At 36.9% G+C, this 21608-nt stretch overlaps 1 protein-coding gene and 1 pseudogene across 2 annotated transcripts; both read right to left on the reverse strand.

Moving 5' to 3' along the window:
* Positions 1-4091: 4091 nt before the first annotated feature.
* On the reverse strand, positions 4092-5274 carry THO7 (Tho complex subunit 7/Mft1p). Its single transcript, XM_086254751.1, has 2 exons — positions 4519-5274; positions 4092-4432 (listed from the first exon to the last, which is right to left on the reverse strand). Exons 1-2 carry the CDS (start codon positions 5110-5112, stop codon positions 4316-4318), a joined length of 711 nt encoding a protein of 236 aa, XP_086110877.1. The 5' UTR covers positions 5113-5274; the 3' UTR covers positions 4092-4315.
* A 9112-nt stretch (positions 5275-14386) lies between these two features.
* LOC147277747 (disease resistance protein Roq1-like) lies at positions 14387-21098 on the reverse strand (annotated as a pseudogene). The gene is made up of 7 exons (XR_015123753.1): positions 21004-21098; positions 19014-20644; positions 18627-18902; positions 17214-18512; positions 16297-17128; positions 15095-15187; positions 14387-14989 (listed from the first exon to the last, which is right to left on the reverse strand). The product of XR_015123753.1 is annotated as a disease resistance protein Roq1-like (transcript).
* Positions 21099-21608: the final 510 nt, after the last annotated feature.

Below are 21608 nucleotides of genomic sequence, written 5' to 3' on the forward strand. Positions count from 1 at the left end.
ACTTTAATCTATCTTTAATTACTAGTGGACTATTATTTGAATGGTTTTGTGAATTGAAATATTTTATCTTTATTAGTGGATAATTGTTATTTGAAATGTTTTATATTAATTAGTTTATTTTATATTTAAATATACTTGTGTTTTTTTTATATATATATTCAATAATTCTGACAGTTGTATCCGCTAGGAAATAATTTATTTATATATTTTATTACTTTTTCTGGCGGATATATTTGACAGGAATACTACCAATGCCGGCGGATTGGTCTGACGCGGTAAGATTACTGGCGGATATATCTGACGCGAATACTACCAATGCTGGCGGATATATCCGACGCGAAAACTTTTCCCGTCGGATATAACATTTAAAGACTTATCAGCGCGAAAACAATTTCCTAGTAGATTTAGACAGCTATCCGCCAGGAAAAGTGTTTTCCCTGCGGATTTTATGCTGTCGGACACGTTATCCGCCAATGTATTGTAATCCTAGCGCATTTTACTATTTTTTCGGTAGGAAATTGCTTTTGTTGGCGAATTAAGACCGCCACGAATAAGTTGTTAGTAGTATATTGTATTTTATTTTTTCAAGTTAGTTTTTTATTGTATCAAAGCAGGTAAAGTGTAAAAAAATCATTTTTTTCTAATAATAGGAACTTGAAAAATGCTAAAACACTTTTATTTTTAATAAATGTTTAGACAAAATTAGCCAGAAGTGAAACATTGCAATAAATTTTTAATTCAAATAGTAAATTGACATAATTTTTCTTATGTAGTAAAGTGAAATTGAACCCAAAGTTCAAATGAATAAAATATAAAACAAAAAACCTTACTTTATTTATAAATTGAGTTATATAAATGCACATAATTTATTTATCACTTATCTTCCTAAGCCTAACGCAGGCCCGGCCAAAGTCCAAGTTGAACAAGATATGTTTCAGGGGCCATATGTTGTTTACACTAACATCTCCTAAGATTTAACGTATTTTAAAAGACTTTTAACAAAAAATCTTGACTTTTACCCATTGTCTCAATTGAGGATACAGCATTTAAATTATTCAAATTAATGACTCCTAATTTTCTTTCAAAGTACAAATCAAAGACTTTTCGTCAATTCAAATAAATACCGTTTGATTGGTCACATGATCCGCACATGGTCAATTTGTGAGAGCAAAAACGTCTTTTCTCCTCAAAATGAATTATAAAAAATAATATCATTAATAGAATTTTAAAAAAATAAAAATAAAAAAAAGGGGGTAGAAGACGCAAAACCCTTCCACCCCCACCCCCACACCCACCCACCCACCCCACCCTCCACCTCCACCTCCACCTCCACCTCCATTCCCCTCACCTCCACCTCCATTCCCCTCTCCGGCCAGCAACTACCCCATCAGTGACAAAATTTCATTACTACCAAAATTTAGTATATAACTTCGTGGACAAGTTGTCCACCACAAACAGTACGTCTATAAAAAGACTAGATTATAACACAATTTCTCTTAAGCAACAGAAAAAGAACCTAGCTTAAGAGTAACAAATAACAACTGCTCTCCAATCAGTGACAATGGCTGGAAAGATGCACCCCAAAAATCGGAAGATACTGAAGCTCAACCCCAGAATATATATAGTCTTCAAAAATTCTCTTATTTCTTTCCCGCCAGACCACCCAAAAAATCCGCTAGCACACTACAGTTCCCCAAAACATTTTCCTTCTTACCACCACAGAGAGCTTATGCATTTTTCACAAAATAATGAAGTAAAACCAGCTGGCATAACCCGACTCACATTACCTTCTCTAAACAATTTCAGTCAGATTTAAATCTATTGGAAAATCAAGAAACATGTGATCTGCACTTTCGCTCCCAGCTCTACATATCATACACCACTGAGGATAAAAACAAGCATTTGGTCACCTTTGAATCATATCACCAGTGTTAACCTGCCATGGGCAACCAACCTAAAAAAAAGCTTGAGGCACCTTAGATTTCCAAATCAGCAAAGAAGGATGAAATGTGGGAATAGCTGGATTATTAAAATAATTTTCTAAAGTCAGAGTTGCAAGAAAACTTCCCTAAAGATTCTAAACTCGACCTTCTAAAAACAAGATCTACCAGCATATAATCTAACATTTCCCAGCAATGGAAGGAGCGGAATGGGCTCTCTACTTCCAAATCCCAACTCTAGCAACAGGCACATTACGAAACCTGGACAAATTGTACAAACAAGGGAATAGATTATTCAAAGGTGAATCCCCCAACCCAATTTTCCACCCAAAATCTCACTCTCTCCCCATTTCCTGATACCAATTGAAAATGATGAAGAAAATATCCATATCCTTGACTACTGTCCTTCCAAGGGCTACAAATTGCTTCACCAAAGGTTTTGCATATGGGACACATTTTCATGTAACCTACACTTACTTCTAATGCCTTCATGCCATAGAGCAAACCCAAATCTGCTTGCCAATCAAAGCCTTACTGTTTAGCTGATATCACCCACTACCAATCCACCTTTCTCTTTACCCACTCCACACCACTGATCCAATAACTCTGCATTTGTTTATTCCAAATAAGCCAAGTATACTTATTGACTTAACTATTAGCCATTCGAGTAAGTAGATAAACATAAACCAAAACAATACAGTCCTGACTCCACATGATTCAATATACACAGGCAATGCATGTGAAACTGCACCAAGTTAACTCAACCAGTCAACTCCACAGAGGAACCTGATACATTCACTCAACATAACAGTCAACAGGCGTTACCACCTCGCACCATCATCTACACCCTAGTAAACAATTACGTACGCATTTTCAATCTAATTTCGATGAGCCACCAAGGCCTTATCAAACCAGTCAATAAAAACCACAATATTTGTCTCTCCTTTTTCCAAAGGTCAATAGCCCATATTGTGAACAAGTTCCAACATATTCACTTGTAGAGCCTACAACCCTACTGTAGTCAATCAACTCTTATGTGCTTCTGGCATCACAAATACCAAACCCAGGTGAAGCATGCTCAACTAAACTTGGCTTTGGTACCACTTTTTGAATAGGATTTAGCAGAAGAAGGTATCCAATATTGAGATAAATCACACGTACAAAGACAATTTAATGTGGTTCCATGAAACTCCATCTAAATCCATAATCCATAGACAAGAGAGATAATTCACTACATAAAACCATGAAGAAATAACAATTAACAAAAGCACAAGAACCTAAACACCAAATTCAACACCTGACCCAAGCCTCAAACTATCCCCCTTCCATTGCTTCCTGATGTCCTGAATCATAAGACAAATTCTGCCTCATTGCTTCCCATAACTTATCCACTCTCTATTACTGTATATTAATCTATGAACCTGTGACATTGAATGCCATAACTTGCAAACCACCTTTCACATGAAAGACGTAACTTGTACTTTACTCACTGACGGAGGATATACTTATTTAAGAAAACGTAGAGTCTTCCCCTACCCTCTTCTGAGCAATCTGTAGTGAAAGCTTTCACTTTCTGAAGCAAATACAAGTATAACTAGGGTTATTAAAAGATAAAAATCCTTTAAGCATGCTATAATATGTGATATCAATTGATATTTGTTCTTTTATGTTGAAACACTAGTATCAAATAGACAAAACTTTGTAATGCAGCAATGGTGCATCCTAAGGTATTTTCAGAAGCAATTTTTTCCAGTTGAGTAAAGCCACAGTAGTAACAGTACGCGGCATTTGAAAATCACAAGTGTTTGTTTAAACTAAGAAAATATGCTTTTGCCACTTCTCATTATCTTGATGAAAACTGTAATGTGCATCCTAATAGTATCTACTAGTCAAAACTTCTTGATGCACAATGGTGCCTCCTAAGGTATTTTCAGAAGAATTTGCCACCCGTTAAGGAAAGCCACAGTAGTAACAGTATATGGCATTTGAAAAGCACAAGTGTTTCTTTGAAACTATGAAAATATGCTTTTTCCACTTCTCATTATTTATCTCAGTGAAAACTGTAATGTTACACTAGTCAATGCAATGTATCCAAGCATTAAGTTTATACCATGAACTACATAAAAGTTAAAGGTTGAGCCAAGAAGAAAGTTCTGAAAAATTCTTCTTATCATGTGAACTTGGTAATACAGATATGCAAGAGAACCTACACATTGCAAAATATCAAGAATTTCAAAATATTGCTGACAAACTGCACTTGCAGAGCAATATTCTGATACTCTCTTGCATTCCTGCTTCGGACATCAATGCATAAACAGAAACCCAATTATGAGCACACAATCTTACAACTGCAAATCCGAGATGCATTGTATCCTCTAATCAACATGCATGGGTTCCGAGCCCCCACTCGCGTCCTCCATTCCATTTTTTTGCTCCTTCTCCTCAATCAAATTCTTCTGCTCTTCCTCTATGGTATTCTGCAACTCATCCACCTGTAAAAACGTTGAAACACCACAAGAATTAGACCGAATTTCACAACATAATACAAGATTAGGGAAATGGAAACAGAGCTACATACCACATGCAAGAGCAGAGCAAACTGCTTCTTGCGAAGCTCCAGCATCCGGGAACTAGCCGTGTTCTCCGCATCCAACGCCGCAATCTCCTTCTCCAAATCCGATATGATCTTGAGCGTCTCGGACCGCGGTGGCTGCGTAGCAATCAACCTCCGAATGGCCTCGCACTCCTCCTTATGCTTCCTCTCAATCTTACTCTCCTCGAGTTGCTTCTTGAGCAGCTCGATGTCCGTCTGCGCCTGCAGTATCTGCGTGTTGATCTCCTCCCTCAACTCGTCGAAGTTGTGCTTCTCCCTAACATTCGCCTCCACCACGGCTTTGCTCTTGAGGAGGGGGATCTCGAAGGTGTTGAGCTCCTGCAGGAAAGCCTTGGCGAGCTTCTCGCAGTCGCCGTAGTTGTCCTCGTTCTTGTCGAGCTCGACGAACAAGGAAGTGAACTTCTTCTGGAGCTTCTTCAATGGCGGCTCGCCTCTGGTGGTGGTCGTTCGGGTGAGGAGTCTGTGCTTGATGATTGCGTCATCTTCGAGCGGCCCGAACGCGTAGTTCGCTGCCACGGTCTCTCCGCGCCCTGAAACTTTCCTTCCTTTTACCAGCATCTACACAAATGAATGATTTCGATTTTGCAGAAATTCAATTCCAAATTCGCCAAACCCTAATCTCGTTTCAAATTCGCATAGGAGGATTCAGCTTTCTGATTGTGGAATCGAACGGTGACGAAAGACCTTTGTTATGTTTGCTCAAGTTGAATGGACGGTTAGGATGTGTTTCTAGGATATATCCAGAGTTGTGTGTAACAGTGTATCACTATCATCTATTTGATCGACTCATTGACAGTGTATCACTGATTCACCGTCATCTATTTCCCGTTGCAAGAATGACCCACTTTTTGTTCTCACTTCGTTAACATTATCACCGCCGTTCCTTTTAAAATTAGAGCGCTACTATTTGCACATTTTTTTTTTCTTTTTGCACATTCTTTCAAAAAAAAAATTTAAAAGAAAAGACCACATTGCCCCTCTTTAATTTCCTCTCTTTCTCCTTTCCTCACCCACACACCCCATACCCATTTTTTCTTCTTCTTCTTCTTCTTCTTTCCCAACCCCTACCTGCACCATTTCTTCTTCTTCTTTTTCCCCCCACCCCCGCCTGCACCATTTCTCTTCTTCTTCTTCCCCGCACCCGCACCCGCACCCCCACCTGCCCCTGAGCCCTCCCCTCCTCTTCGGCTCCTCTGTCCCTGCCGCCTCGCCCCGAGCTAGTCCCTCCTCTTTCTCTCCTTCCCTTTCTCTTCCCGCCCCGCAGACAGCCAAAATCTTGAAGAAAAAAAAAATTGCAGGGGCTGGACAGACAGAGAAAAGGAGAGAGCAGAGGGGGAAGAAGAGAAAGAGAGAGAAGGGGATAGAGGAGAGAGGGGCGGAGAGGGGTGGGGTGGTCGCCGGCGGTGGTGGGCTTCGACGGTGGTGGGTTGCTCGGCGTGGTCAGGATGGGGTGTTTTGGGTGTTTGGTTTTTTTCTTTTCTTTTGTTTAGGAGGGGGTGTGCAAAAAAAAAAATTAAATGGGTATAAAGTCTTTTTCTAAGGGTTTTGTTTTTTTTTTTTTAAGAGAGGTGTGCAAATAGCAGCTCTCTAAAATTATGGTCACCGATTTGGAAAAGGTTTATTTCACGATTTATCATCCCAAACTATTTTTCATCCTCAGATTATTACTTGAAAGATTTTTTATCTTAGGTCACCACCTATAACTTATACATGTGTCCTATTTTACCTTATTTTGTCAACACCTCTGTAAAAAATGCTGACATGGCACGCTGGATGTGCATCACGTGTCACCTCTTTTCTTTTCTTTTCAGATTTTTTTTATTTTCTTATTTTTATAAATTTGAAAATTAATTAAAAATAGCTCCTACAAACTCAGAAAAATACATGGAAAATTCCTAAGAACTCGTCTTGACTAGTACTAATTTACTATGGGGTCAAAATACCAATTTTTCCTTTGAGTATTTCTAGAAAATTTGAGAAGTCCCAATTTATTTCTAGAAAATTAAGCAAAATATCCCTCTATTAAATAAATTTTAAAAAAATTCTACAATTTCCATAAAGTCTCGAACGAATTCTCAAAAATATTTTGGAAACTACCAAAAACCTATTTTAAAGAATTTTTTCGAGACTTTACAGAAATCGTAAAATTTTTCTAGAATTTATTTTATAGAGGGAAATTTATTTTCCTCTAAGACCAGGAGGTCTTTTGGGTAGCAAGTGTTCACGAAAAAGGTATTGTTAGTTTTTAGAAGCCCAACAATGCAGACTTTGTATTTTTTAGAGTTTGGGAGATTATCCTATGAATTTTCAAAGAGTCTAGAGTATTTTAATTTTCTATAAATAAATTTGGACTTCCCAATTTTTCTAAAAATACTCATAGGAATTTTGACCCCATGTTAAATTAGTACTAATTAAGACGAGTTCGTAGGAATTTTTCATGTATTTTTCTGAGTCTAGAGCTATTTTTAATTAATTTTCAAAGTTTATAAAAATAGGAAAATAACAAAAATTTGAAAATAAAAGAAAAGATGTGACACGTGGCGAATAGGGCCATCATTTCCGTATTATTACATATCATCGCACCATTCAACATCTCTTAGAGAAACGCATTACTACACTGACTCAACAAAAATGGCTCTGTAAGTTACTAGGTTACAATTACAATGTTCACTACCGTCCTGGTTCTTCTAATCAAGTCCCTGATGCCCTCTCTCATCAACCTGAGTTACTTGTTTTAACTGGCCAATCTTGTCCTCTTATGGATTGCATTATTGACATTCAGCATGAATACAATCTTCTTCCGAATGTTATGGCCATAATCGCTGCTATTCGTGGGGGTTAATCTAATCCTAAGGGGTTTTCAGTTCAGAACAACTTTCTTTATTATAAGGGTCGAATCTTTGTGGCTCCATCATCTATGTAACGTTCCAAACTACTTCAAGAGTTTCATAGTGGTGCCACAAGGGGTCATTCCGATTTTTTATGAACTTATAAACGCCTCACTCACAACTTCTTATGGACTGGCATTAGGAAAGACGTTAAAACTTTGGTTGCTGAGTGTGATATCGTCTAACGCCAAAACTATGAGGCAGTTCATCCTCCTAGTCTTCTCCAACCTCTTTCCATTCCTACTGGAGCTTGGTTGGATATTTTCATGGATTTCATTGAGGGTTTGCCTACCTCTACTGGGAAAAATGTCATTTTGGTTGTGGTGGATTGTTTGACTAAGTATGGGCACTTTCTTCCTCTTTCTCACCCGTACTCCGCTAAACAAGTAGCTGATGTATTCATTCGTGAAATTTTCTGCCTCCATAGGCTGCCACAGACCATTTTGAGTGATCGCGACCCTATCTTCCTTAGTAAATTTTGGAAATCTTTCTTTAAGCAGCAAGGCACACAGTTATGTCGCAACACTGCTTATCACCCCAAAGTGATGGGCAAACTGAGGTTTTAAACAGGACCCTTGAACACTACCTTTGTTGCTATGTTAGGGATAAGCCTACTGCTGGGACTATTGGTTTACCTTGGGCAGAGTGGTGGTATAACACCACATTTCACTCGGCTATTCGCATGACTCCATTTGAGGCATTGTATAGTTATCCACCTCCGTTTGTGGCTGCTTATTTGCTTGGTAGCACTTCTGTTCATTTGGTTGATGTCGCTTTCTGTGATCGCGACTCTCTTTTAACACTTCTAAAATCTAATTTACAGCTGGCACAATCCCGCATGAAGACTTATGCAGACAAAAATCGCACTGAACGAACATTTACCATTGGTGATTGGGTTTATTTGAAGCTTCAGTCGTATCACAAAAAGTCTATTCATTCAAGGCTATGTCACAAGTTATCAGCCCGTTATTATGGGCCCTTTCAAATTCTGGAATGCATTGGTACTGCTGCATATCGTTTGGTTTTACCCCCTTCTTCACGATTGCATCATGTTTTTCATGTTTCTTTATTGAAGGCCAAGATTGGGCAGCATGTTGTTCCTCATCCTACTCTCCCTCTCGTCAATGATTCTAGTTCTTTCTTGCGTGTTCCTAAAAATTTTTTGGACAGAGGTGTGGTTAAGCATCATAATGCTTCGATTACATGTTGGTTGGTGCAATGGTCTGGTCTTTCGTCCGACGATGCCACCTGAGAGGATGCTGCAACCATCATGGCTTGTTTTCCTGACTTTTCGGCCTGAGGACAAGCCTTATGTTGGGGGGGTGGACTTGATGAATTCCCCTTGTATTGGCTTAGTACAGGCTTGATTATATGTGATGGTCATTTGCTGCTCATATCAGTTAAACATTATTACTCAGTTAGTTTCCTTTTATTTTCTTTCCTAAATTGTAATTGTCTATTTGCTAGGTGGCAAACATCTAGACATACTTGCATCTTTAACCGTAGATCTGTAGCTAGGGTTATTTTCTTCATATATCTTCTATTAGCAATTATAAGAACTCCATGACATGAATTAAAGAACTACTTTCCTTTAGAATTCTCTCTCTCTCTCTCTGTGCAATGGTACCCAACACATACTCAATTTCCTTTTTAGGTTTGAGATGGATGAGAATTTGACTTCTCATAATAATCTTGTTGAAATCCCCCAACTGATAGGACCACATCAGTTCATCCATCATGGGTATTAAGAAAAAAAAAATTCTGGATCTACATATTTCCCTTCTCTTTTTTTTTTTTTTTTTTCTTCTGTTTCAAATCCATAAAATTAAGAAAAAAAAAAAAAATAGCAAATCCACCTCCCCACATCCAACCCATGCTTTTTAGTTCTTACTTCTTACCTCTCCTTCCCCGGCCCACCTCCTCTCGTTCTTCTATTGGTTTCTTTTTTTTTTTTTTTTTTTAATTTTAAACATATAAAAGAAATTTGTATAATTTTGGAAATGCCTACATTGCCTTAACATCTGTTAACAATTTTTACAGAAATTCTATTGAATACCTATTAGATACAAAATAATAGTTTCGATACTCAATTGGGTAAAATAAAAGTTCAGGTACCAAATTTGGACATAGTTTAAAGGTTAGGTACCAAAAATGAAAAAAACCCTTAAAAAAATGACATGATTTGTGCTCACACAGTTTTTTTTTCTTTTGTTTTTTTCTTTTGTTAAAGAAAGTAATTCATTAAGAAGCCCAAAAGGGCAGACCATTACAAAGATGAAGGCTCATTAGGCACAGCTCAACAACTAAATTAAGAAACACAAAACAGAAAAGAGAACAAAGGTAACAAATATCAAAACACAAAATCCTTAATAACATTTGCATGAACCCTAGCCAAACCAAAATCCATACATAGTAGCAAGTTCCACCATCAAAGCACAGCCCTGAGCCAAAAAAATCAGCAATTTCCACCATTAGAGCACAACAACTCATGCAAGACCCTTAACCACAAAAGAAAACTAGGAGAACCAAAGTACTACATAAAAAATTGAGGAAAATGGAGGTGTTTCCACTTGCACATAATCTGATTGAGGAGTGAAAAATCACTTTAAAGTGGTAGTTACATATACTACAGTGGACCGCCAACTCGAAGAGAGGAAATCACAAATGAATCTAATAAGGGTTTGAGATTTCGGTGGGTTTTGAGAAAGGGGCAAAGGGAAAAACAAAAGGGGGATTGAGCAAAGACTAAGAGAGCAGGAGAGGAGGAGAGGAGGACATGAGAGAAAATGGTAGAAAAACAAAGATAAAAGAAGATGCAATACCTCTAGATCTGAGCATATAGCTCAAACAAAATCACCACAACAGGGTGAAGGAAAGCTCAAATAGAGGAAGTAGAAAACATAGGAGAGAGAAAAGATGGAGATATGTGAGTAAGATGAGGGTTTGAGGTGGGTGGGAGGGAGAGGGAGGTGAGTGAAGACTCTCAAAACGGCATAGAGAAATATATAATTTGTTTACATCGTTTTATTCTAAAAATATTGTGTTCATCATAACAAAATAACAAAATTAGTTTTTTATTAAACTATCTTCTTTTTTTCTCCAATTATTAGATTACTTCTTACAATAATGATTCTTGAAAAGAACTTACAAAATGAATGACTTATATCAACATTACGAGGTAGCCTCACATCTGATTTTTTTTTTTTCTTTTTTTACTCCTTAAATATTTTTGTAACAACTCGACCCATATTTCACTAGAAATTTAAATTTTATTGGTTATGGACTTAAAGAAGTCTAAAGGAAAGTTGAGTAGATGTTTTGGCCTAAAATGTGATTCCCTATGCCATGTGGGAAAAGAATTGCGGGCATGCCACCGTCCAAAAAAGATGGATTAAAATAGAAGTCTTGGCCAAGACCACGAGAGTCAGTCGAGATTTCTATCAAACGATTGTGGGCCAAGATAAAAGCTTGTTCTTGGAGGGGGTTTTTTGCTTGCCTAATCTAATGTTAGAAATTCGCTTAATTTGTGTGTACAAAGACTCTGTGTAAATTCAAGTGTAACTACGGTGGAGCTCAGGGTTGACTGATTTAAATAAAAGCATAAAACCTTAAAGTGCAAAATAAGTGAAATATGGTGTGGGTGAGGTTGGTAGCTAATAGTGGTTCTCACTACAAACCTAACCATATTTTGTACCCAATCATACCATTTTTAAAGAAATGACAATAAAATATAAGCTAGGAAGAGTAAGCTGAAAGAAGACTAGAAAAGGAAATCAAATCTGAAAAACCACCAAGTTTTATCCACTGGGTAATGACTTTAATGTAAAAGAGATGCTAGGAAGGGCTTTAAATATAAGTGAAAAGAGTAGTCAAATTAAGAAGTCAGTAAATAACATTCATCCAACTAAGAAGCCATAAAGACTAAGAACAGTAACAACTTTCCAGAGTTCATTGATGAACTTGCACAAAAAAGAGAAGTGAAATACACTCCAAAACAAAGAAAGTAATGACAAAATAACCATAAAGATGATGAACACTTCGTTTCAAAGCTAATAACTACCTAAAAAGGGAGTAATGGTAAAGGAAAGACAAGACAAGACTGAGTCTTTGAATATTCAGATGAGCCGCTTTGGGATCTGGAATTTTGTGGGGGTTGATGATGATATATTCCCTCTGTAGCTTGATATTTATACTGCCCTCCGAGATTAGGGTTTGCCATGACCACATACGGATGGGTTCCACGTGTAGGTCCCTTCCTGATCTCCTTTTGAGCCTCACCTAACCTTGTACTATTGTCAACTTTTGTGCACACCACCTTGTCTTTAACTAGCTAGAACAATAACAATGGTTGTGCTACTTTTTAGAACCTGCTCCCTCAGGTAACGTAAGGAGATTCATTTTGTTGCTTTTATAACTTCGGTCCATATTGTTGAATGGTCAATTATGGCCGGAGTGCATGCTACGGCTGGAAAGGTAGATTCTTTAGCTATTAGGAAAGACCTTCTACCTTTTGTCAGTTGTGATTTTGAGGTTAGCCCTAATAGTAGAGAGACCCCAAAAAATATTTCTACATTAATTTGGAGACAATAATAAATTTTGGAGATTTCTGAAAATTAATTTAAGGTTATAAAGATTTTTGATTAATTAATTGAAGTTATTAAGGATTTATTGGAATTATTGAGAATTATTTGGAAACATTTAATTTTAATTGAATAAATTTCGGGAGCTCAAACTTTAAAGTTGAGGTAGTAGAAAAATAGTACAAGTCAAATGGTGTCTATATAATTTTACGGAACATAGAAGTCAAGTACAGTATAAAAAAAAATGACACATATTGAAATGTGATTGGGCCAGGTGGGAGGCCAAGCCCATTTGGTAGTCACGAGCTGGGCACGTGATGCCACATCAGTATTTTCCGTCACTCAACTTCACAATCTTGACTGATTGAATCTGATTGCGAAACTAATGGAATTACGATCCTACAAATGTGCAAATTGAAATGACGGTGACCAAAGTGCGACTTACCCAAAGTACAGGGACCAAAAATAACTTTTAGCCTTTTTCACTATAAATTTAAATTTTATTGGTTGTGAATTTAAGAAGTCTAAAGGAAAGTTCAGTATATGTTTTGGCCTAAAATGTGATTCCCTATGCCATGTGGGCAAAGAATTGCTAGCGTGCCACCATCCAAAAAAGACGGATTAAATCAGGAGTCTCGCCCGAGACCACAAGAGTCAGCCGAGACGATTGTGGGCTGAGATAAAATCTTGTTCTCGGCCAGGGGCTTGCCTAATCTAGCGCTAGGACTTCACTTAATTTGTATGTATAAAGACTCTGTGTAAATTCAAGTGTAACTACAGTGGGGCTCATGATTGACCGATTTAAATAAAGCATAAAACCTTAAAGTGCAAAATAAGTGAAATATGGTGTGGGTGAGGTTGGTAGCTGATAGTGGTTCTCACTGCATGCCTAACCATATTTTGTACCCAATCATACCATTTTTAAAGAAATGATAAGGAAATATAAAGGAGAGTAAGTTGAAAGAAGATTATAAAAGGAAATCAAATATGGAAAACCACCAAGTTTTATCCGTTGAGTAATGACTTTAATGTAAAAGAGATGCTAGGAAGGGCTTTAAATATAAGTGAAAATAGTAGTCAAAGAAGTCAATAAATAACATTCATCCAACTAAGAAGACATAAAGACGAACAGTAACAACTTTTCATAGTTCATTGATGAACTTGCACAAAAAAGGGAAGTGAAATACACTTCAAAACAAAGAAAGTAATGACAAAATAACAATAAAGATAATGAACACTTCATTTCAAAGCTAATAACTACATAAAAAGGGAGTAATGGTAAAGGAAAGACAAGAAAAGACTGAGTCTTTGAATATTTAGATGAGCCACTTTAGGATCTGGGATTTTTGTGGGGGTTGATGATGATATATTTCCTCTATAGCTTGATATTTATACTGCCCTCCGAGGTTAGGGTTTTCCATGACCCCATACGGATGGATTCCATGTGTAGGGCCCTTCCTGATCTCCTTTTGAACCTCACCTAATCTTGTATTATTGCCAACTGAAACAGTAACAATAGTTATGCTACTTTTCAGAACCTACTCCCTCTGGTGACGTCAGAAGATTCCTTTTGTTGCTTTTATAACTCCGGCCCATATTGTTGAATGGTCAAGTACGAACAGAGTGCATGCTACAGCCAGAAAGGTGGATTCTTTGGTCGTTAGGAAAGACCTTCTGCCTTTGATCACGTGGTGATTTTGAGGTTAGCCCTAACAGTAGAGGGACCCCAAAAACATTTTCTACATTAATTTGGAGACAATAATAAATTTTGGAGATTTCTAAAAAATTTATTAAGGTTATAAGGATTTTTGGTGAATTAATTGAAGTTATTAAGGATTTATTGGAATTATTGAGAATTATTTGGAAACATTTAATTTTAATTGAATAATTTTGGGAGCTCAAATTTTAAAGTTGAGGTGGGAGAAAAATAGTACAAGTCAAGAGGAGTCCATAAAATTTTACGGAACGTTTTTTGGACCCGAATCCATTATTGGTGACTTTATTAAAAATTTGGACACAAATGCTCTTAATAGAAAAGTTTGATTTTTCAAAGGACCTATTAGAAAACACAATTTTGGCTTTGATTTTGACATGGATGGATACAGGTCGAGCTCATCAGTACGTAGGTGAAAACGAATCGTGAATTCGAGTTACAAGGGCAAAGTTATGGGCATTTGAAGTTCAGGGGTAAACTGGTCATTTTTCAAGTCAGAATTTTATTAAAAACCCAGCCTTCTCTCTCCTCCCGTGACAGGCCCGGATTCAACCTCACTTCGCTCGTGGGACTTCCGACCCAACCTGGTTAGATCTTTGCCATCCAGCCATCTCCCAGCGCAAGACCAATCGCGATCTTCTTGTCTCGGCGACGCCAACTGCCTGCTGGAGTCTGTGGTGAACACCAAAAAAAACAAACTAGAGACAAGATCACAACAGCAAAAACAAGCCAAAATAGACCAAAAGATTGCAGCACATAACCAATGTGCCGAGGCCATGGAGTGTAGAGTTTCCAATTACTAAAATTATAAGTTATAACAATAAATGACTCCTGAACTGCTGGAAAAATTAATATTGCAGAGACAAAAATGTGAGCAGTTACCAGGCCTCTGGTGCAACTTTGACATCAAATGCCAATATGATGCCAGATTCATTGTTTTCTTTATTCAATTCTTTACATTGGCCTTCATGGCATCCTTTTTATGTACAGAGCCTATGCTAATACAATTAATAGGAATATTAACTTCTGGGATCTTCAAAAACTCTAGCAATGCTTCCAAGGAGCCTAGAGTAGATGCTTGTACACAAACTCCCTCACCGGCCATTCTTGTCATTAATCCTGCTCATGAGTCATGACTGACTTCATGTCATCCATAGGTGCTTCCTTGACCCCTTCTAAGTAATCAAGAGGGCCTACCACATATAGAGCAGTACCACATATAGAGCAGTGCCACAGATAGCATGTTCATCGCCCTGCATAAAATAAACACCAAAAATAAAGAAAATCTCACAAGGGTCCACAGCCAAATATCTTACAATAAGTAGAAGTGATTGGCCTTTACTTCAACCTAGAATTACCTGTGCTGTGGATCTTGATACCTTATGCAGCCTTGATTTCAAAATGATGCTGATACGTTAACTAAAATCAAGTAAGAACCACAGAATCATCATCTGAAGGAATGGACAACTAGCATTGCGTCAGACATAATGGTTCATACAAGACATGAATGACAAAACAATTTAACTTTTGGAGTTAAACCAGTTGATAACAAATGATTCTGCAAAAGATATTCAGTCAATAAAGCTATTAAAATAGTTAACATCCACACACACACAAAGATTAGAGGTATAGAATTATTTATATAATTCAACATCTCCTAAACAAGAAGCTCAAACTTAGAACTGGCAACCATTTTGGAAGAAAGCAACATGGCAATCTACTATTTTATAAAACTTGGTTATTTGTATAGTTGTTGTATCTGAATTGAAAAGATAATTGCTATTGCAGGCATATGGGTGAATCTAATACAGGTGGGCATTGCAGATATTGCTAACCTCAGATAAAAAAGGAAAAAGAGTTAATTATAAAATAGTCCTCAATTCGTTCCTGATTCTCACTTAAGTCCCTCAATTTGTTTTTTTTTTATTTTTTTTTATTTTAAAGTCCTCAAATTTTTATCCGTGTCCCATTTTAGTCCATACTGTCCATTCTGTTTGATTTTCCTCAACTTTTCAGTGGTTATTTTGTCACTATCTCTTCTTTCTATTGATTTTTCATTTCATTTGCAGATCCCTTTTGTGAATCAACAGCTCCATTAGGGGCTCCCTCTTCTTTGCAGCTTTTAACTCAGACCATGGATTCTCTTGAACATTATAATCAGCTGCTCCCAATTTCCTTCACTGATTGTTACACAAAAAACTCACAACTAAAGCTCTATTGTTTTGAAAAATCTACCATTTCGGTGCTTTGTTCAGGAAAGAGAGGAAATTGAGATTGAAATTAGAGAGGAAGTGACAAGATTACCCTTATAAAAAGCTGCTCATGTGCTCAAGATGTGAGAAAAATGAACAGAAAATGTAAAGGAATAGACGGAGAGGATCAAAGAGAGACATCAGTAAAAATTTGAGGAATGTAAATTCAAAAATTGAATTGAGTGATTAAAGTGAGAATTGATCATGAAAAACTTCAATGACTTTTGCTACAATTAACCCAAGGAAAATTATAATAAAACACCTAATATCATGTAGTAGATGCTATCCAGAGTGAGATGGTGACTTACTGATATGAATTTTGAGAACAAGATCACTAGCCTTTCAAAAAGTCTTTCTGAGGCATTGGATGATTAATTCAAACATAACTTTCAAGCATGCTGTGGGAGGGAGGGAAGCATTGGTTATTCAAGCACAACGTCCATTGCCTAAAATCCAAATCTAAATCTCTTCATCCAAACGGGACCTTAGTCTTCCTTATATGATGGGACATACATGCATGTTGTGGGAGGGAGGTCACATGTGATGGGTTCATACAAAAATTCCACCACTTCAACTTAGTCCTGCCTCATCATAGTTTTCACATATGCGCTTAATGGTGGAAAATTTACATCTGCTGATTTATCAAAATCACAATTGGGGGCGTCTATAGCCTCAAAAAGAAATGCTGTTGTCGAATTGGTTCACTGTTCGATTGAGTTCTTCTATATCTTGCTCATACACCACACGAGCCCCACACTTCATATTCGAGCATGTATTGGATTGGTTCCTCATGAAGGTTCCGAATGAAATCCTAATGTGACTGCCCTTTTTACTTTCATCACGAGGCACATAAAGTACCCAAAGGTGATCTGACACAAATTGCCGTGTTTTCTTAGAATTATACAGAAGGGGAAATCCTTCTGTTAATTTTTTCCCTCCATAATAATCATACTCAAGAAGGGCAAATGGCTTGTACTCCGCTGCAAAAACAACACATAAAGCAATCCCCATCCACTTGCTACATGACTGCGGAGGTAGCTCCACAATTACTGAATCCCCCACATTTTGATTAATGAACCAATCATGAATTTCATTTCCAGGAATTAAAACTTGGAATCGGTTAAGAATTTTAGAGATTCCCTGCACCATAGAAACCATTATATCAAACTGCTGTGTGTGTAAATAAATAAATAAATTTATGTATATATGGGCAGAGAGAGCGTACCTGAGCCAATTGCCTTAGAATTGAAAATACTATATTATTGCAACCTTGATTGTCAACCAATCCAAAGCCATTGACAGAGCTGAAGGTAAATTCATACAAATCGGTGTATGTGCTCAACTTTGGTGGATCTGGGAACAGTTTTAGTGAAGTACAATAGTCTGTGTTTACATGTAATATATAATTTGAGGGAAGACCTGGCAACTGCTGAAGCCTTTTGCACCTCTCCAAGTTAAAATGCTTAAGCTTAGAAAGCCATCTAATGCTTGCAGGAAGACTAACAAAATTGTTTCCACTAAGATTTAATATTTCTAAATAGAACAAGTGGCCAATATCATCCGGTATTCCTCCTTCACTGATATTACAGTCACCTAGATCCAATTCCCTTAAAGAACACAAACCATTTAGAGAAGCAAACACTAAACCTTTAGGCTCAAGACTCTTTTTTGGAAATAACCCAAAAGGGAGGATTGAACGCCTTGACTCAAGAGACCCAAAAGATAATACTTTGAGTTTTTTCATAAGAACAAGAGACACAGGTGGCGCTCTTATACCAGTTTGACTCACATCAAGCTTCTCCAAATCCTCAATCTCCCCCAATTTTTCTGGTAATTCACAAAGTTTTGAACATCCAGACATGTTGAGATTTTTAAGAGACTTCAAATTACAAATGGCACTCGGTAGGCACAAGAGTCTTTTGCAATCTCTCAGATCCAATGAAATAAGGCTAGTCAGACAACCAATTGATGAAGGTATTTTCTCAATACCAGTGTGATCCAAATCAAGCATCTCCAAACACTCGATCTTCCCGAAGTTTTCTGGGAGTTTGTCAAGTTTTGAGCATCCAGACATATCTAGATATTTAAGAGACTTCAAACTACAAATGGCACTCGGAAGACACAAGAGACTTTTACAAGCCCTTAGATCCAATGAAATAAGTCGAGTCAGACAATCAATTGATGAAGGTATATTCTCAATAGCAGTCTCATTTAAAGAAAGCTTCTCCAAATTTTTCATTGGGCCCACAAATTCGGGAATCTTCTTCACTTTTGAGCAACCAGAAAGAATAAAAACTTCAAGAGATTCCATTCTTACCTTACTTGGGAGACTCTCAATACTTTTGCAATGGCCAAAGTTCAAAATTTTAAGCCATTTGAGAACTGCAATGGATGGGTGAACCTCAACTAAATTGCTACATCCTTCAAGAACCAAGCTCTCAAGATTCTGAATACCTGTGAAATCTGGGGTCCTTTCCAAGTTTTTGGAGTAACTAAGATCAATATATTTCAACTTGTCCAAGTACTGTACGGTGCATACAAAATGGTAAAATAATTAGCATCTACAAAAACACAAATTATTAAAAAAAAAAAAAAAAAAAACTATACTGTATAATAGCATACAAGTAGAAAATCTTACCTTTACTCCATTCCAAAGCTTAAAAATTTTGCTACATTTCAGATTAAGCACAGAAAGTTCATCCGGTTGAAAACCTTGTGGGAGAAATTTTGAAGGATACTCCCACCAGTCAAGAAATCTTAAGGAATTAGGAAGATACTTGGGGCCTAGAGAAAAGGCACAATTAGCAATTTGGAGAAACCGTAGTCGACACATCTTAGAGAAGGCTTCACCGTTCCAGTCTACGTGTTCTCGGTAATGCAATCTTAAGACTATGCCTTCAATTTCTTTTGTTCCCTGATAAATAAAAATAACAAAAAAGGTTAATTCCAGGATCAAGTTTTATACTGTGTTAAAAGAAATTATAGTCCTATTCAAACTTAGTATTAATTTTGCATAGTTTCTTACCGTATTCTTCGTGAGTACATGAACGATGTCGTTACTAAGCCATAACCGACTGTGTCCACCGGGCTCATCAAAAGACTCCTGACGAACAATTTTACATCCCATTTCTTGTATCAAATCATGCATCTCCACCCTTCCATGTGAAATATTTATGAGAGATTTCTCAACAAGAACATCTATCACAATAGAAGCACAATAGCCAATACATTCCAGTATTTCAACTACTTTCTTCTTGTCCTTCCCCTTATGGAAACATGCAACATCGAGAAAAATGCTCTTCTCCATATCATCATCTAGTCCGTCATAACTTATTTTAAGAGTTTCAAAAATTATTCTATTAGGACACTCCTTTAGTTTATCCAATGTGCTAATCCATGCATCTTTACCTCTTTTGTACAAAAAAGATCCCAAAACTTTAAGAGCTAATGGAAGGCCTCCAGCATAATTTACAAAAGACTTGGACAGTTCCAAATAATCTTCTTCAGGCTGTTCTTTCCTAAATGCTTTCCAACTAAAGAGCTCAAAAGCATTATCTTGGTTGAGTCCGTCAACCTTATATGGTTTCTCTATACCATGTGTTAGTAGCAAATGTTCATCTCTAGTTGTAATGATGATTCTGCTTCCCATACCAAACCAGTCTTTACTTCCAGCCAATATTTCCAGTTGGGTTAATTGATCCACATCATCAAGAACGAGAAGAACCTTTTTATTACAAAAACAGTTCTTTATCAGAGTGGATCCATCATAAACATTTTCAACATTTGTATCACTTTTCTTAAAGATTGAGGAAAGAAATTGTGTTTGTAGATGAATGAGACCATGTGTTGCAGAATCCTCTCTGACATTAGCAAGAAAGCTGCTAACTTCAAAATTATGGGAAATACTCTCATAAACTAGTCTAGCAATGGTTGTCTTACCAATTCCGCCCATCCCCCATATCCCAATAAAACAAACATGATTTGCCTCAGCATCTAAAAGCAATTTTATTTGCTCTAATCTAAAATCAATTCCAACTAAATTCTCTATGGAACTTGAAAATGTGGGATGCACGTTGTTCCACATTGCTTCAACAACTTCTTTGATAAGCTTTGTTTCATATCTATCCTTTGAAGTCCACCCAGCGAGATTACCCACTTTTGTAAAAGCAATTCTCCATTGTTGCACCTTTCCTATGTCTTCCCTAAAGTTTTCTTCATGTCTTTTGAAGGCTTCTGCAAAAGTTCCCATTTGTTTTCGAACATCTGAGGGATCCACATCAAAAAATATTGGAAGAATTGTCATTCTGGCTTCCATGCATTCAAGAATCTTTGAGAGTTCATCCAAACACCAGGTTGAAGAAGCATAGTTTGGCGAGAGAACAACAATAGCAAACCTTGATTCCTCAATCGCGGTCAAGAGCGCTGAAGAAATAGCTGTCCCTCTTTCAAGTTCTGGGTCGTCTCTGAAAGTTTTAAGTCCTCGCGAGTGCAATTTCTCATATAAATGGTCTGTAAAACTAGTGCGGGTATCTTCACCCCTAAAACTCAAAAACACATCGTACTTCCACTGAGGAGCTGAAGTAACAGACGTGGAAGCTCTTTGGCTGCTCATCGCCATTGAAAACGGATCCCAAGCAATTTTCTCCAAACAGTCAACTGATACAAGCAATTGCTAAAGTTTACTAGAATATATTTTTACCAAAAAAGAAAACGAAGACCCATAAACTTACATGCTAAGATACTATGACTGATGATCTGAAAAACTACATTCTCTACAAATTACCATAATTTGATATAATTATTTCTTTTTTTATAAGCATAATTTGATGTAAATATGTTGGATCTTGGCTGATGCTCTAGATATCTACTACTCCAAATATATTTATGAGTTCATTCTATACAACTTTCCCAAATTTTAGAACTCCAAACCGATGGAATAAAAATAGGAAAATGTCCAGAACATACATGCACAAATGTAAAGAAATCAAGAAACCATTTGGATTTTGGAGCCTAACCTGAGCTTGTTGGCGAGCGACGTTGGAGTTGACCAAAGCTTGAATAGCTAGTCTTTGTTCCGGTTACAGAATAGCTAGTGTTTAGATATGTAGGAAAATTCTACAGCCACATTTGCAGAAAAAAAGGGGTGCTAGTGGTACCCTGCTACTGCTTTCTACTGGTTGACTATTGACTATTGACTATTGTCCAATGACTACTGTTCAGCATTTTTTTCTTCTTTTCAATTACTCTTTTCTTTATCGAAAAATATTAATTATTATTTCCTAAATTCAGAAAATTAACATTTTGACTCACAAGATCGATAAACTCTGTCTAGACTCTATTTTGGTCTCTACATGTCCAAAACAGTTAGTTTTCTAAATTTTTAGATCAAAGGTTAGTTTTCTAATAGAGCTATGTAACAATAATAGATAACATGTAACATATCCCTTTACCTACATGTTGGGACTGAAATAGATTGTAGGATAGAGGCACAGCAAATTGGTGGCTCACATATTTTGATCTAGAAGCTGCCCATAGGAATTGGGCACTGCCCAGTCAATCTATTCACCCATTTAAATGGGAAATGAGTACCATGATGAATTTTCATGTCACTTTTGGAACA

The sequence above is a fragment of the Dryas octopetala genome, chromosome 8 (assembly GCF_963921425.1).
Source record: "Dryas octopetala chromosome 8, drDryOcto1.1, whole genome shotgun sequence".
Lineage (NCBI taxonomy): Eukaryota > Viridiplantae > Streptophyta > Magnoliopsida > Rosales > Rosaceae > Dryas > Dryas octopetala.

Bases quoted from the DNA above. Each gene is read 5' to 3' on its own strand.
- THO7 (XM_086254751.1), bottom strand. From the start codon at position 5,112: ATGCTGGTAAAAGGAAGGAAAGTTTCAGGGCGCGGAGAGACCGTGGCA. The intron at 4,433-4,518 runs GTATGTAGCTCT...ACGTTTTTACAG, and splicing joins TTGCTCTGCTCTTGCATGTG to GTGGATGAGTTGCAGAATAC.